At 44.2% G+C, this 16,943-nt stretch overlaps 2 protein-coding genes and 1 non-coding gene across 4 annotated transcripts; 2 read left to right on the top strand and 1 right to left on the bottom strand.

The window, feature by feature from the left end:
- Positions 1 to 1,990: 1,990 nt before the first annotated feature.
- Positions 1,991 to 4,959, top strand: LOC118417419. The gene is made up of 4 exons (XM_035822978.1): positions 1,991 to 2,146; positions 2,564 to 2,640; positions 3,495 to 3,794; positions 4,360 to 4,959. The coding sequence occupies exons 1-3, from the start codon at positions 1,991 to 1,993 to the stop codon at positions 3,784 to 3,786; spliced, it is 525 nt and encodes a 174-aa protein (XP_035678871.1). The 3' UTR covers positions 3,787 to 3,794; positions 4,360 to 4,959.
- Positions 4,960 to 7,772: 2,813 nt separating this feature from the next.
- LOC118418440 lies at positions 7,773 to 15,656 on the top strand. Of its 2 annotated transcripts, none has more exons than XM_035824337.1 (5): positions 7,773 to 7,929; positions 13,175 to 13,309; positions 14,389 to 14,465; positions 14,920 to 15,257; positions 15,495 to 15,656. In XM_035824337.1, exons 2-4 carry the CDS (start codon positions 13,184 to 13,186, stop codon positions 15,245 to 15,247), a joined length of 531 nt encoding a protein of 176 aa, XP_035680230.1. In that variant the 5' UTR covers positions 7,773 to 7,929; positions 13,175 to 13,183; the 3' UTR covers positions 15,248 to 15,257; positions 15,495 to 15,656. The 2 variants fall into 2 exon arrangements, with proteins under 2 accessions (XP_035680230.1, XP_035680231.1); XM_035824338.1 differs by lacking the exon at positions 7,773 to 7,929 and adding an exon at positions 9,456 to 9,612.
- A 1,119-nt stretch (positions 15,657 to 16,775) lies between these two features.
- Positions 16,776 to 16,847, bottom strand: Trnae-uuc. The gene has a single exon. It is a non-coding gene; the product is annotated as a tRNA-Glu (tRNA).
- Between the last annotated feature and the right edge of the window lie 96 nt (positions 16,848 to 16,943).

The raw sequence follows: 16,943 nt of genomic DNA, 5'->3' as shown, positions 1-16,943 counted from the left end.
TTATGAACAATATTTTACTCTAATATTATTAACTTAAACTAAAATAATAACTTAAACAGGAATTTTGCGATAGACCAATTAATTTGTGACGGGGCTTAATTACCGATATCGATTGACAGTAAGAATACCAGCCACTGCTGACTGTGGCTTATTTGCTATATATAGCTAGCACTGGCCTAAAATAATAACAAGAGTGAAGTAGATTAGAGATTGCAGTCATGTCTACCAAGTTTCTACAGTCAAACGTACAGAGGCAGTTGTAGACTTGTGTACATGAAGAGATGATTACAAACACCAGAAGTCGGATACTCCACGAAGTAGATTCCTTTGTAGAGAAATGGACCATTTTTTGACTATCACCAATTCACAACTTTTTACAGACAATAAGGTTTAGGTTCAGGTCCGGAACTGAAACTGATCCTCTGGACCTGAACCGAACCTGAATTTTCTGTACCCGTACCCACCCCTAGCTAGCAGTCATTTTCTTTTCACACTGTCGATGACCTACCGCCGTATTTGGTGACCATCAGAAGGTCGCTGAGTTTCAAAATCGCTTCAAAGTAAAGATTTTTTTCGCCTGAAAATTTACTCCCATCATACCAAGGTCGGCTAATATGTAAAAATCGCATGATAGTCGCTTTCTAGCAGGAGGCAAACGATAAGGGAGAGCGTACAAAAATCCGATCCATCTGTTTGCGATAAAAAATCAATACCATGAGCATCGTTTTTCAGTCACATTTCATAATCAAGAGAAAGTAAACTCAGCTTTGAACCCTCGAAACCCTTTCGTCCTGTTTTTTGTAGTGCGCTACCACGTCAGAGCTTTGACCGTATCCCTTTTGACTTTGAGTTTATGTATAGATGTACTTGAGATGACACGTTTGGTGGGTTTATATAAGAGTCTTCAACTTGCATTTTGAGTGAGTGAGGAAATATGTGTGAAGTGCTTTTCTCACCGGCACAACACTTTGACCTGCTAGCGGCTTAACATTCCAACACGACAGAGGCACAGTTGTTACTCAACCATCAAGCAATGTATATTGTTGAGGAGTTTAGTTCTTCCTTTTCATCAATTAGACCACATGTGGTCCTTTGTGCATTTAGCCTACGGGCATGAACATGCAATAAAGATTATTATTAGTGTTCACGGAGTGTCCAGAATCTTGCGTGCATTGTGATCTGACTAAGTCGAAGACAGACGTACATACATGTATCTGCAGAAATTGACGATGATACGAAATTGACCACCATGCACTGGTCCTTTTTTTTACACCGGTTGCCGACTGGCACGTCCTTACATTTCTCGTACGAAGTGTTTACGGACGCAAATGGAGGCTAGTCTTGGAACATTTGTGTATGTATTGTACAAAATCCAGCTGTCCTGTGGCTGAAAACATTCACGTAGATCCTTGCAGACAGCTTGTTCTGCCATATCTTGAATGTCATCTTACTAATTAGGCCTACGTCACATTTCATACCCAGGGCCCGGCCGGGCTATTTGCGGAAACGAAAAATTAAAGCCAAGAAATATGCAAAGGCAAGCTGTTGAACTATCTTTGGTACGTTTTGTGTTCTTGTTGTCTTTTATTATGGCGTTGGTTTGCGATTTTCAACGATGGCTAGGTTCTCATGTGCTGGGAAAGGGAGTTTGACGAGAGATGGTGTTTGCCGTTCGGGACGGGGGGAAACTCGCTATCACGGCAAACTCCCTTCCACAGCAAACTCCCTTCCTCGGCAAACTCCCTTTCCCGGCACAAGAGAACCTAGCCAACGTTGAAAATCGGGAACCAACCCCCCCCCCCCCCCCACCAAAAAAAAAACTACCCAGCCCCGTCCGAAGACTTGCAGTCTATCCGGCCATCCCCTTTGTGGAAATGTGACGTTAGCCTTACGGGGGCTCACATAATTTCCCCTCACCAATCCTCACCGCATTGTTGATGCCCGAAAATCTGCAGTATTAAGTGGCTCGAATTTTGTTCGGTAGGTGATGATGGCCCACAAGTTGGCGATGTTCCTGGGCCTGTCCGCCGTCCTGGTGGTGCTGATGGTGCACCCGGCAGACTCCGTCTGTTGCCCTCATGTAAGGTGCGCCGGCGGGATGTGGCTGAAACGATGTTTCTGTGCCGATAACACAATGATCTCTGAGGTAAATATATTCTTCTGCTGTGGTAACCAGCAAGAGTTTGATGTCTATTCTTACTTCCAGTGATCCAAACGACAGCCATCGTCATATCAGATTGACCAAACATGGACACGTGACGTCATTGATGGGTCAAAGGTACCCGAACTTTATCCCTCTTCCCGTGATAACTTATGTGGATGGGCTCTTCAATTCCTTTCACGTGGTAGTCCCGGGCCTCTGACCGATTACTGACGTCATTTACGTTGGTCATTTGAAGGTGACGAAGGCTACATTAATGTGGATGACTTGTTGTGTCAGAAAATAAATTAAATCATAGCGACGAGCGTTCATGTTATTCTTTATCCACTAGTTATATGTAATGTGAATGTTTATCTTTGATATCAGATAATATGTCTAAACTAAGGTACCCCAAAAACACAGGGAAGGCCCTTCTGCGGAAAGGGGCCTTGCGACAGTAAAGGATGTAACTGCGAGAGGGGTTGCAGGCAAAGTAAGAGGTTAGTCGAGATTAACTAGAGTGTTTTCCCTTTTATCAAGCTATTCACACACAAGAATATCCGTAAGGCTTGTCCTATAGTGTTATATGTAAGTAAAAAAAACTGCTTGCATTAACATATCATTCTACTATAGCATTAGGCTCACTTGTTATCACTTATTATCATCACTTATAGTATTATGTGCAAGTAAAAAACTGGGGGTCACCCTATATCTGTTTCGTTTGACAGAAGACGAAGAAAGAGAAAGAACACGCCAGCAAAAATGATATGTTTTTTTCCTACCGGGGAAAACAGAACTACCATTTTAATGTCAGTCCGGTGTTTAAGTAAAAACTATTTTATTAGTGTCGTTAGCTGTATATCTGCTGGGCTGGACATGCTCTCTCTTTTAAATCAGTTCGTGAACAGGAATGGTAACCTATATCTTACCCTACTATTTCCGTCAAGGCACCAGCCAGAATCCGGCCAACATCTCCTGTAGTTATAATAAAAACAGTATTCCTGTGTTAGAAGGAAAAAACATCACAAGCAAATATCATTTCTACTGACTCGTACAAAATACTCCACAGGGACATAAGTTGTAGGTAGGGCAGTTTACGCACACCCTGATCGGTGACTCACCTGATTGTTCACAAGGGATATGTCCGCCGAATCTCTCGGACTTGGCCGGCTGATGGAGGAACTTGGGCAGCGGCCCGAAGATGAGAACCCTGGCCGGCTGCGGGTTCGCCGACCACGGCGCGGACCAGGACCAGGACAAGTATAAGACCAGTATATATATATATATATATATATATATATATATATATACTAGTATTATCAATACTTACTACTTACTAATGATTGTTCCCAAGGGGTGTGGCTGAGGATGCCCTCGGCCTTCTGGAGCTGCTGCGCGGGGAACAGGAGGACACTGGCCCGAAGGAGAGCGCCCTGGCCGGCCGCGGGTTCGGCGACCACGACACGGACCAGGACATGAAGCTGTCTAAGCAGGAGGCGCTGGAGATGCTGGAGATGCTGAAGCAGATGGAGGACGTGGACATCGACAACCTGCCCGCTGATTGGTTCACCTCCATGGACACCAACGGCAACGGGTTCATTGACCCTGAAGAGTATGATGAGGACGAGGCTAAAAAACGTCAGTAAGAGCGGAGGTGAGAAACTTGTATTCAGAACAACTACATACCTGATCAGCAGGCTCTAGGAGTCAGCCTTTATTTCTGATGGCAGATCAGATCTAAAGCCAGGTTCTGTAGACTAGAGGATGGCAACAACTAACCGAGGAAAAGAGTCGTAGAACCTGCTAAGGAGACTTATGTCTACAGCAGACATTTTCAGCAGGCTCAGGAAAGTTATTGACCCTTCACCTTCATCATGCGGGTTACGTCAGGGTCACATTTTCCACCCGGGGTCCGGCCGGGCAGTTTGCGGGAACTAAAATGTATCTAAAGACTAATCTTTCTTACATTTTGTGTGTTTTGTTGTCTTAGATCGTACTTTTCGTTCCCACAAACAGCTCGGCCGGGTCCCGGTTTGGAAATGTGACCGTGGCAGTACAGGGCTCTCGTGACAGTAGAGTCCTCTCTCTTTTATATGGTATTGATCAACCAGTGTATCAATTGTTCCACTCAACAAAACAAAATAAAACAAAACAAAACCAACCATCTTCTCCTTTATGTTGCTCACCTTTGACCAGCTGTTTTCCCCGTTATCCAACAGGACCCCGGAATGATGATGGTCCCACCGCGTCCTGGACTTCCAGCCGGGACTGCAGACCAGCTGCATAGAGTTTAGCTGCTTTTGCCTCATGTAACCATGACGAGGCTCGTGAGGGGATATCAGAGATCAACATTTCAGGGGGTCTTCCCTGTGGTGAAAGATAAAAACCAACATCCTCGTATCTTTTCTAAGATTGTTCTCTGATACCCCGCTCAAAGCCTGTACCATAGTTAACAGGGTTCCTACATCAACTATTCCTAAAACTTCACGTCTTTCTATGATAAAACTTTTACCTGATTAAATCACAATGTTGTTCATTTTCGACATCTGATGAAGGTCGGTGAGATCGACTGAAAATTCATTGGGAGTGTTTCCCTTGTGCTGGAACAAACCTCAGACTTTATAACTATGAACTCTACCAACACGGATAAGTCTTCATTCGTTGTTCCTTTTCATTTCGTCTTCACAAGTTCTTCAAATTCTACCTACATGAACGTCTGTAGTACCCTTTCGTCTTGTTGTAACCGAAGGAACCTAGAGATCAGCTCTTGCCGCTCTATGTAACCAAGATTTATGGCAATAAAACATGATGATGAGAAACCTTGTCAGTGATTAGTAATCTGTTCACATGAATGAATGAATGAATGAATGAATGAATGAATGAATGAATGAATGAATGAATGAATGAATGAATGAATGAATGAACAGACGAGACCAACATCACCTATAGGGATAATACACCTTTCTCAAGCGTCGGCCATCATAGATTGAAGACGAGGTCAATGAGGCAAACAAACAAAACTTATTTCTAAAATCAGCTGCCATTTAGTTTTTCCCTAGACCACACAAATTTTCACAATATAAGATCAAATAATAAATATTATAACCAGTGTTATTCAGTGAAATATGTAGCAATTTAGACTCGCGTACTGATCCCATATTCCCTTAAGAGATGCAAAATAAAAACATAATAATGCAAATATTTGACGGACCATGCAGCCATTATCTTATTGGTCAATTTTCTAATTCCCATGCTATCATTGGTTGAACTACTTATTATGATGGACAGTCTTTTGTTTGCCTCATTCATCCACAGCGTGAATTCCCCAGGGACGGACAAGCACATTAAATTTGACCGATATGTTAGTAATTGACCTCGGCTGACTTGAACTGTAACATTTTCGTTACCGTCTGACCCGCCGTTACCATGGCAACGGCCGCCTAGACCGTTCCCTATGCTTAAGTATAGGACTTAGTGCGGTCTAAAGCCCGCTCTACTCCCCCCCCCCTTTTTCCGCCCTAAAAAAGACAAACCCCCAACCCCAATCACTCAGAACGGTAGAATGTGGTCTGGCAAGCTCCTTATAACAGAAAAAGTCAACCAGAATATCAAGTTTGTTGAGATAATGAGAGCAATTAGCGGCACCTCAGATAGTCCTTGTACAGTGCCGACACCTGTGCTAGGCGCCGAAGTGCAAAGTTGGCCATATCTCAGGAACCATTTGGATTTCTGCTCTAAAATTTGGTACGGTTTTGTATCTTGACTAGTTTTATTGTATGAACGTAAAGAAATCCAATGTCAAGTTGGCTTAAGGTCTCATAACACAGTATTTATCCGCGACCCCCGTCCCCAAAAGTAGTTCGGGTTAAAATAGTGCATCGCGGTACTTGCAAAGGCCGTATTTATTCTTCCGTGCACGACAGTGAGGTGGAATCTGTGGTGAATAGTAGAGGAATACATCGGTGTTCATACTGTATAAGTTGGATTACGTCGCTTTTTCGGCTGGCGGGAATTTGCGCCTTGATATGTTACCGGCACTTCCTGTTCGCCGCCTGCAGTTCCATGACCTCCGATGGGGGTCAAATCAAAGTGTCTGTTATAGAAAAACGAGCCGGCAAATCTATGCTCATCTTCAGATATTTTGTAGCTTGTACCCTCAACTTCAACATACTAAATTCTTGTGAATTGTATCTGCACCCTACTATAGGTTTTGAGTCGTCGAACCACCTCACTTTGGGGTCCTTAACCATGTAAATCCCCATACCCGAAAAACTGTGTTCTGAGACCTTGAACTCGTTTTAAATCTATCATGGCCGCCGCGTGAGAAAGGTGTATGTTTTGCCAAGGCGTGAATGATGATTAAAGCAGTGCCATGTGAAAGACGAAAGAAAAAACAGTAATTCCCATGCCGGGAAACGGATAGGAGAGATTCCTTATACTCCCCTTCAATATAAGCCGGCTACAATTATTTTAGTAACGTCTATCAAAATACATTCTTCATAAGATCATCCAGGAGCGACCATAACCGTGCATCGGTATTCCCTAGGAATGTGACGTGCAGGACAGTCAAAGGTAGGAATGATAGTCATTGTAATTCATGTAATATAAATATGGAGTTACGCCCTATTTAACGTTGACCCCAATCTTGTTACATATCTGATCATTGAAAGGGAGAGACTGTGGCAAAATTGAAGTTTATAGTTGATTATTGCAATAAGCAAGTAAGTATCGGAATGTGCGTTCTGCACTACTGTTGAGGACCGCAAGGCCACGCTTGCATAAGGCTTGCATAAGAAGTACTTACACAACGAAGTTATTATTACAGGGACGAACATTGTACAAAGCAACCATTTTGGCCATGAAGGTCGCAGAACACAGTATTCATCCGCGACCTCCGTCCCCAAAACGGAGTAGTTCGGCTATAAAGTAGTGCGTCACAGTACTTGAAAAGGCTGTATTGAATTCTTCTGTTCATAACAGTTGCAGGTTGAAACTGTGTTGAACGGTAAAAGAACGTCACCGCTTGATGCTTCAGTGATGGTTGCACTTTATTTTTATCTCCATGAAAAATGGATATATAGTTAAGGGTGGGTCTGTGTGTATGTGCGTCTGTCTGTCTGTGTGTCCAGATTTTTTAAGTGAGCGTAACTCAAGAACCTCTGGTTCAAAATCTAGTACGTCACTCCAGTCCAAGAGCTCCAATTAAAATATCATGACTATAACGTGTCCGGAAAAGAAGGTATGGAAACTGGAAGTCCTGCTCCATGGAAAGCCGCTAGGTTCATTTTACCAACGAAGCAAATAACATAAAAATCCACACATAACTTATGCTGTTCAGAGACAGACATACAGACTGACAGACAGGCATACAAAAAGTTTGCTTACGTCGGAAGGACTTACGTAGCGGTAAAGAAAGGGCGGGCTTGGTCTGAAGTTCAAACAACTTCTTGAAGCAATATCCGGACCCCCTCCGTTGTGTAAATCAAGTTTCCAGGTAGACCGCATCACAAATGACCATGCATCCGACAGCAGGGCTTGGGTTTTATGCACCAACAAAGACTGTTTTCCCGGGGCGTGCTACAGGTGCCAACCATATATGTCAAGATCGTGAGTAGTGTAAAGCGACCATTTGGGTTTCATGCATGAACAAAGGCTGTTTTCTCGGGGGGTGCTACAGGTGCCAATTATCATCGGGTAGTTGCTTGTCTGCCCATTCACTCCTTCAAACACAGGCCACAGGTAGACACCACGACCCGCGATCTTCTACACCAGGTTTGAGAGCTACAACGGTGAGTTGAGCCCTAAGCTTGTTCTTCTGTGCATGCATATTCTATTCTTCCATACATTATATTTACAACGCTTACTTTTACAGGACAAAAGATTGGACATAGAAGAACAAGGCACATTTCAGAATCTTACAGAAAATTGTAACATTGAACGAAATTTCACCCGATAGAATTTATCGTTAAGGAAAATTACACAACCTCCTTCCCCTCACTTTTACTTGTAGAGACACGGGCATGCTCTAAACAAGGTAGAGCAGTCATCCTGGGAGACTTGTCTTTTTCCTCATTTTCCCCATGAAATTTACCTCATTAACATAATCTATGTCAGATGAGGTATTGGCACAATCAACATGTTTTGTAAAACAAAATAAGTTCCTCTTTGTGCAATTTGTGATATATATTTGTTTATGATAAACATAGTGAGCTAAGAGAGTAGATTTAATACGTTGGACCAAATATAGTAACACACGCCTAAAAGAGAGTTTTAAAACTCGGCTGGAATGTACCATCGTCTTAATAAGCCTTCAAACTGGGCAATGATAGAGAGGCCGTTGGAAGGGCTTCACCGCCATGGAGGACCATATGCGTTTCCTCGTGACGGCAATGAGGTAGTTGATAGCATCTATCTTACATTTTCCAGGAGGTTGGCAAGATGCCATTGATAACCATATTGATTCGAAAGTCTGACATGACCCACCTCCTGAGAAAACCCTCCTCCCTAATCCATGTTAGCAGTACTTCGACCTTTTCGACTCACGTCGACATGGTCCCATACATCAAGGAGTTCCTCCGCTGAATAATAAAGCTTGACTTCGTACGAGTACGTCTGAACGAAACAACGTTTATAAACGTTTATGTCTCTGTGGTGCTCAGTGCAGTGGGCAAGGGTCGATGGGGGAAAACTGCGACTGCGCTTTTAATCCCCTGCTTCCCTGTAGTCGTATCAGTCTACTGGTATGAACTGTCTGTCTTGTACGTTTCGTATGTCTTTTTTATTTTGGATGTGTCAAGTTGGCAGGAGTGGGTTGGTGGGAGCTCGGTGGACAAGTAATCTGTCGTGGGTAGCTTGACACATCCCTTTTTCTTTTCTTCTTCTCTTGTACGTTCTTTGAAATGATGTAAAAAAATGAAAACAGTGAAAAATGTCTTGTCCCTCTTGTCCAGTTTTCTTTCTTATTTGATTTTGTCATACCCCAATTAAAAACGGCCGTTGGAAGGGCCTTTGGAAAGGTTAGGTTAACAAGTCCATGCATTGAACTATCCATCCATCCATGCAATCAACGGGGCTCAAAGATACCAACGGACATCTGACGAAAAGTATGTTTCGGTTGCCAAATCCTCACTGCAACCAACCAGCAAGACGTACGTGGCCATGTTCTAGGACAGGGCGACCTGTCAGGTGTGTGTTTTATTCACGAACAAAGGCGCACCTGCTTCGTCTGCAATAAAAATAATCCAAGAGTCAAAAGGACCAACCCCCGTGTCACGTACATGCAGCTCGTATTTCTGTGAGTCATTCTAGGTGGGTAATCACGTGACGAAAGTGGCTATGACGACGGGATACTTTCACTTTAAAAGAGGCTTCAAGTAGAGACAAGACATTTCGACTTCGGTGGTCTCAGGTGCGGTGCAGTAAGCCGAACATATCGCAACCCGAGTTCTTCTCGATCTACTGTACGGAATACGGTAGGAACGATTCAGAAATTACCTTATATTGTGTTATGTTCGTTTTTTTTTTTTAGTTTTTTTTTTCGAATAGCCGATAACCGCATCGCGGCATGATTCCTCAGTTTTTGGACGTTTTTGGTAACGGCACAGCCACGCTTGTCTGGCGATAGGTATAAGGCAGCAAATTGAAGAAAAACATTATTGTTCGTTTGTTTTGTTTTGTTTTGTTTTGGAGTTTGTTTTCCCGCATAGCCGATAAACCGCCTATAGTGGCGTAATTTCTCAGTTTGGGACGTTTTTGGTAGCGGCGCGACCATGTTTGACTAGCGATAGCTAGGAACATACCAAATGTATACGGCAGCAAATGGAAGGAAAACAATCTTAAGCCTGTGTCATATCATAAACTCAAGCGAACGCCGGCCGAATTTTTAAATCGGCTGGAGCTCGCCGAATTTCAAAATCGCCCGAGCGTCGATAGTATTCTGAAAATCTTCACCGTCACAAATTGGACTGGGCTCAGTGTGTCAGTTGGAAAAGTTTGAGTTATTATCCTCTCTGCATTTTTGGTGCACAGCTGACATCACACGGATGTTTGAATCCCAACGGACGAGCTGCTAAAAATCGTCCGAATCCCTAGTAATCGCCGGGACATTGACCGTACTTTGGCCGAAAATCCCCACTTGGAGCTCACTAACAAGTCGTCCGAGCTCAGCTTAAGACAGGCGTACTTGTGTCGTACGGCATTCAGCTGCTTTGTGGCAGAAAAGGTTGTTCTTGTCGATGGTCACGACAACTGGTTATTTGGATCCGCGCTGAAAATCCTACGACGGGGAAAACCACAGCAAACTCCCTTCCTCGGCAAACTCACTTTGCCGACACAATAGATCATAGCCAACGTTGAAAATCGCGGACCAACGCCCCCCCCAAAAAAACAACCCCGTTCCGAAGACTGCAACGGAGTCTAGCGCCCTTAGGAAATACACTTTTTGTACATGACTTTACTCACTTAGCCCAGGTGTAAAAATGGGTACCTGACTTCGGTCGGAGGGAGAGGTAAGATATTACCTTTACTTTCTGTCTATTCTTTGTATGTGGCACTGGTAAATATACCTTAGTGCACAGCTGACACTTAAGTTTGCTAAGTCCCTTCTAACATCCAGCCAGTACCGTCATCTCCTGCCACCGGACAGACAGAGTATTAGTGGCAGACAGACCCGCTCCTCAAACAACTTGGACTTGGTTCATTGCAGAACAGAGCGATATAGAAACAGCGCCGTCCCATATATGGCACGCTTGATCAACACATAGCCCATCAATGTATGATGTTGTTGTAAATAGCTCTAATTTACTTTTAACGACGGTGTTGCGTATTATTGTTTTGCATTTTAAATTGTAATAAGTTGTATACTTCGCATTTGCTTATCCTATAATATTTTTTGTGTAAAATAACATACAAAAAGACTGTCAAGCAGTGCAATTCAGCCCTTTGGGCTGCAAGACCGCTTTTAATTTGTCATTCTTGTTGAATTGAATGAATAAACCAATCTACTTAGTGCAGGGCCACATTGTCCTCGTCTGTCCCAAAGCAAAGAAAATTCTACGACGGTAAATCGTCTGACCGCGGTTTGAGATGTCGCGCCCCTAGTATTTTCTGTGAAGACTTGTGTTGGGAGCTGCAACATGAGCACATACTGCAGATATACCTGGTCCACCTATTTCATTAAATCTCCGTGTTTCCTTTTTCATCGGCAGTCGCTGTCTTACGATTTCGCGCCGACTGGTACCTAGTCTATGTACTGTGACTCCGCTGCCCTGAGCTGTAAGTGGCCGGCGGATGTTGTGCGGTCCGATAAAATACTTTTGCCATAGCGAGTTTGTTCATTGGACAAGATTATTTACCGATCGACCGTAAGAGTTTGGCAGGCACCGGTGACTGTGTCGTATCTGTACATGTTATAACTAGTGGTCATTTTTTCTTTCGTCTCTCCTGAAATGTGCCCGGACGGCTTGGCAGACATTAGGGAAAAATTGGGGTTTACTTTTCGGCACAACTACATGTACCTGGCTTAGGTCTGTTGCGAACCTGTTTGTTATCATTTTTCATCGTTTGTGCTTCTTTAACTCAACATTTTAAGACGATGTGCCTGAAGCAGTTCCGGAGACCAGTCATGCATTGTTCATGGGAAAGTGAGAGAGAGTGGTCATGGGAGTGTGCAGAGTCACCACGCCTCGCTGGCTGCAGTGTGTGACATTGGGACCTGGAGCACGTAGACCTGCACTGATGGCACGGAACTGCCTTGAACGAAGACACCCGAGGTATCACCATCCGGACACATTCGGATGACTCCGTACTTGTCCGATTCAGAATATTGATAATTTAACGGGGCTTAAAAATTGTTTTGTTCCGAAACATACTTTTCGGCCGGTATACAGAGCGGCCGAGACATTGAAATGCGATACAAGTAGAAAACACATTTGAACCTATCAGCACACAAAGGCGTCTGTCATGGTGAACATGCCAGTGGTTTGGTAACGGACTCTACTGTATGCGTACGCACTACGCTCGAATGAGCAGGTTAATTGCTATGGTGGTATGGGTGCAGTGCCACACTGCCCTTGTTATCCAACTTTCGTCAGTATCTAATTTTCGTACTAGGCCGAATCCTGGATATCCAGGAAACGGCCTGAGCAGGAGGACGCGTCCTGGATATCCAGAAAACGGCTTAAACAGGACGGATCCTGGATAAACAACGGTGTTTATCCAGAACGTGTACGTGGGGGTGGAGCTTCCTGTTTTCGAGGGCGGAGACTATGTTGCATGTTGTTTTCGTGGTTAGAAGGCCGCCATCTTTGTATCTGCCCGCAAGAGGTTTATGCATAATTTATTCTGAGCTCCTGGTGTTACAAAACTTAAACAAAAGTTGATAATGATACTTCGATGTTCACATGCTACTCACGTATCAAGTCCAAAACGCTTTTTGCGTGATAAATTAACGGCACCGGAAGTACGAACCCTGGAGATCTAGTTTACGTACGTTTTTGGACTATTCCTGGAGCCGACGAAATCTAGATGTTACAGCCCTCGTCTTCCCAAAGCCAAAAAACTCCAACACCAGGAAATCGTCTGGTCGCGGTTTGAGATGCCGCGTAGCGTTTCGCGCGTTTAGCGTTGACCACGGGGCCAAAGCAATGGTCAAGCAACCCAGTACAAAAAGGAATAGCCAGCAAAAGCTTATTATGAGCAAAAGAAAAACGAAAAAAGGCCCAAGAGAGCCTGCTATGGAGGCTAGTGAAAATCCTCGTGTGGGCAAGATTGATTACCTATCGACCGTAAGAGTATGTCAGCCACCGGCGACTGTGTCGTATTTGTTATAGCTAAGTCTCTCCTAAACTGTGCCAGAACGGCTTGGTAGAAATTAGGGAAAAAATTAGGCAAAACTACATGGACTACAAGCTTACGATGTAGTACATTAGATATCTCCTGTCCGTTGTTTTTCTTCCGCAGGTAACCATGGACTGTGCCATAAGCTGGTGACGTAGTATCGTTAAATATTTTCTGTCCGTTGTTTTTGTTCCGTAGGACTGAACCATGGCCTGCAAGCTGGCGATGCTTCTGGGCCTGACCGCCCTCCTGACGGTTCTGATGGTGGGCCCGGCAGACTCGGTCTGCTGCCACGCCTTCTGGCTCACCGGGAAGTGTAACGATGGGACTCATGTAATCTTTATCTTATCTGTTATTTGTAATAATCTAGACTTTTTGCTGACAAAACAACAATAGAAGAGCCTATTTGAATATTCCGTACCACAGCCTTCATCATGTTAGAATGACCAATCACGGACACATGACATCATCCATTGGTCTCTTCCCAGTAATAACGGATGTGTTGTGATGAGGCTGGCCTCTTCAATTCCTCTCACACAGTAGTCCTGACCTTCTGACCGATTACTTACGTCACGTGCCTGTGATTGGTCATCTGGACATGACGAAGGCTGCAGTATGGATAAGTGATTTCTTTGTTTTGTCGTGCAAACATGTAACGTTATCCTCTAAACTAAAATCTCGCCCCTAGCGTCCGGCCCTACAGTTTCCGCCAGCTACGGGAGGGGGTAAATAACTCCAGCCAGCGAGAGATTGTGTAAACACAAGCTAACTAGTTATGAGTTATGTTAATGTTGGTCTGATAACAAAGAACATGTCTAAACTAATACAGCAAATTCCACACACTGATTGCCCTCTTTAAACTGAGGAATGGACACTGCCTACTCCACCTCTGCAACCTCGTACCACTACCAGGTCATCAGCCATACAATCTAGATATACCCTCTTAGAAACGGAAACAACTTGTCAATACCGATTCCCAAAAGTGCACGTACCCAGAAAATCTTCTTCCACAGAGCCACTCAGTTATGGAACAATCTTCCACTTGAAACACAAACAGCTACCACATTATCATCCTTCAAAGCCAAAGCCTGGATCTCCCTCGGAGATCCATTCTCTGTGAATTTATGTCAGTACATGTACATCTACTACCTCATGCTAAGTGACTTTCCATGTGTTCAGATTGTATATATATATATATATATATTCATATGATGTAGATTTGTCACCGCTTCTACAATGTAAGTTAATGCTAGCGATTTTATATTAACAATGATTATTGCAGCGATTGTATTTGTATGCATGTATTCTTCTGCCCTTGGCAATAGCCTACGACTAGTTGGGCAGCCCTGGCTGTTTGTATACAGCTGAACAAATAAATAAATAAGACTAATAAACATCACCCCCAATCACAGGGAACGCCATACTGTGCATACGGGCAATGCGACTGGCTCGGATGTAACTGCAATGGCGGCTGCAGGCACAGGAAGAGGTAAGGTTATAACCGTATTACAAGTAATTACCGTTAATGTCAGTCTGGTATATACTTATGCCATGCCCCAACACTGGTTCCGCATTCGTAGGCCAATACATATTCATCTATGGCATCTGAGGCATGGTGCCAAAGTGTCCCACTTTACATGTTCCCCCTACCACTCGAGGACCCATGTCCTGACTTGTGCTCCATTGGGGAGGTCAAGTGCCTTCTGAAGTCCGCCAAATCCAAGGCATGCGGGCCCGACAGTTTACCTAACTGGATTCTAACTGAGTTTACAGAGGACCTCGCTCCGATTGTGACCCACCTTTTTAACGCCTCATACGCAGAGGGTACAGTTCCTGTAGGCTGGAAGTCTGCAAACGTGGTCCCGGTGCCAAAATTTGCCAGTGCATGTCAAGCTCGTGACATGACATATATTTAACTTCTTACCTGATTGCTTGTTCCCAAGGGGTGTGGAGGAGGAAGCCCGCAGCCTTCTGGAGCTGTTGCGCGGAGAACAGGAGGACACCGCCCCGGAGGAGGGCGCCATAGCCGGCCGCCGGTTTGGGGACACCGGCCCGAAGGAGAGCGCCATGGATGGCCCCGGGTTGAGTGACCCCGACACGAACCACGACATGAAGCTGTCCAAGCAGGAGGCGCTGGAGAAGCTGAAGTTGGAGGGGGAAGTGGACACCGACAACCTGCCCGCTGATTGGTTCACCTCCATGGACACCAACGGCAACGGGTTCATTGACCCTGTGGAGTATGACGAGGACGAGGCCAAAGGCCGGCAGTAAGAGCGCGGAGGTGAGAAACACGTTGTTTGGTTAAGTATGTACTCCAACTACTTAGAACATCTTAATTATGCAACCCTGGCCAAAACCCTGCAGTAAGAGCAAAGGTAAGGACGCGTATTGTGCATAGTGATGTATGTTTAATATGAACTCCAAAACAAAACAAGAATAAAACAAACAATGAGAAGCGTCTTCTTATGGTCTTTATGTTGCTCACATTTGACCAGATGTTTTTCCCGTTTTCCAACAGGACCCCGGAATGACGATGGTCCCACCGCGTCCTGGACTTCCAGCCGGGACTGCAGATCAGCTGCATAGAGTTTAGCTGCTTTTGCCTCATTTAACCATGACGAGGCTCGTGAAGGGGATATCAGAGATCAACATTTCAGGGTGTCTTCCCTGTGTTAAAAGATAAAAACCAACATCATCGTATCTTTTCTAAGATTGTTCTCTGATACCCCGCCCACAGTCTGTATCTTAGATAACAGGGTTCCTTCTTCAACCATCCCTAAAATTTCACGTCTTTCTATGATAAAACTTTAACCTGATTAAATTACAATATTGTTCCTTACATCTGATGGAGGTCGGCGAGATCGACTGAAAATTCATGATGAATCTTTCTCTTGTGCTGGAACCGTGACCTCAAACTTTATAACTATGAACTCTACCAACACGGATGAGTCTTCATTCGTTGTTCCTTTTCATTTAGTCTTCACAACGTCTTCAAATTCTACCTACATGAACGTCTGTAGTACCCTATCGTCTTGTTATAACTGAAGGAACCCAGAGATCAGCTCTTGCCGCTCTATGTAACCAAGATTTATGGCAATAAAACATTCATGATGAGAAACATTGTCAGTCATTAGTAATCTGGGAATGAATGCATGAATAAACAGACGAACGAACGAACGAATAAGTGAATGCATGAGTAATGAGTTAAAGACAGCGAATGAATAAACAGTTTTATTGCAAGTTCATGCCCGTAGGCTAATGGCATGTACATGGTAGAAACAAGATAGGGGATATGCATGTAACGATTAACAGTGACAGATATTATCATAAAAGAGACTACTAGTCTAATACTAGTGTTGACTAAATGAATGAATGAATGATTTGGGTTGCCCTGTCGGCCTTACCTGCTCTTCTCAGTGAAAATTGGGGGGGGGGGGGGGGGGTGTTCTTCATAGGAGCACAGTAGATAGATAAAGGGTTGGTGCAACAGGAGATGTTCTTTCCATCTGGTCCTATCTGCGGTCCTTCGCCATGTCTCTTTCGGACGTCCTCTACTTCTTTTCCCTGTTGGCATCCAGTTCAGTGCACCCCTTGAGTTAGGAGGCATGCGGCATACATGGTCGAGTCACTGAGTTAGGGAAAGTCCAAAGTACTGAGTCTAAGATCAAGGAGCTTTGAGTTTTAGAAGTGCCTTCTCCAGTACCTGAGAACAACATCATCTATAGGGATAACGTCCTTGACGAGGTGTGAATGATGATTAAAGCAGTGCCAATGTGAAAGACGAAAGAAAAAACAGTATTTCCCATGCCGGGAATCGAACCCGGGCCTTGTGGGTGAAAGCCACAAATCCTAACCACTAGACCACATGGGAAGCTGGTGACAAATAGGAGAAATTTCTTACACTCCGCTTTAACATAAGCCTGGTACAGTTATTTTAGTAACGCCTATCAAATGCCTTCTTCATAAG

This window comes from Branchiostoma floridae, chromosome 6, assembly GCF_000003815.2.
Source record: "Branchiostoma floridae strain S238N-H82 chromosome 6, Bfl_VNyyK, whole genome shotgun sequence".
Taxonomy (NCBI): domain Eukaryota; kingdom Metazoa; phylum Chordata; class Leptocardii; order Amphioxiformes; family Branchiostomatidae; genus Branchiostoma; species Branchiostoma floridae.
The sequence above is the reverse complement of the archived record's forward strand: the minus strand, read 5'-3'. Positions and strand labels throughout refer to the sequence as shown.

Excerpts from the sequence above, each read along its gene's own strand:
- LOC118417419 (XM_035822978.1), top strand. The coding sequence starts at position 1,991 with ATGGCCCACAAGTTGGCGATGTTCCTGGGCCTGTCCGCCGTCCTGGTG. Across the intron at positions 2,147-2,563 it reads ATAACACAATGATCTCTGAG|GGAAGGCCCTTCTGCGGAAA; the intron begins GTAAATATATTC and ends CCAAAAACACAG. Across the intron at positions 2,641-3,494 it reads GGTTGCAGGCAAAGTAAGAG|GGGTGTGGCTGAGGATGCCC; the intron begins GTTAGTCGAGAT and ends ATTGTTCCCAAG.
- LOC118418440 (XM_035824337.1), top strand. The coding sequence starts at position 13,184 with ATGGCCTGCAAGCTGGCGATGCTTCTGGGCCTGACCGCCCTCCTGACG. Across the intron at positions 13,310-14,388 it reads AGTGTAACGATGGGACTCAT|GGAACGCCATACTGTGCATA; the intron begins GTAATCTTTATC and ends CCCCAATCACAG. Across the intron at positions 14,466-14,919 it reads GGCTGCAGGCACAGGAAGAG|GGGTGTGGAGGAGGAAGCCC; the intron begins GTAAGGTTATAA and ends CTTGTTCCCAAG.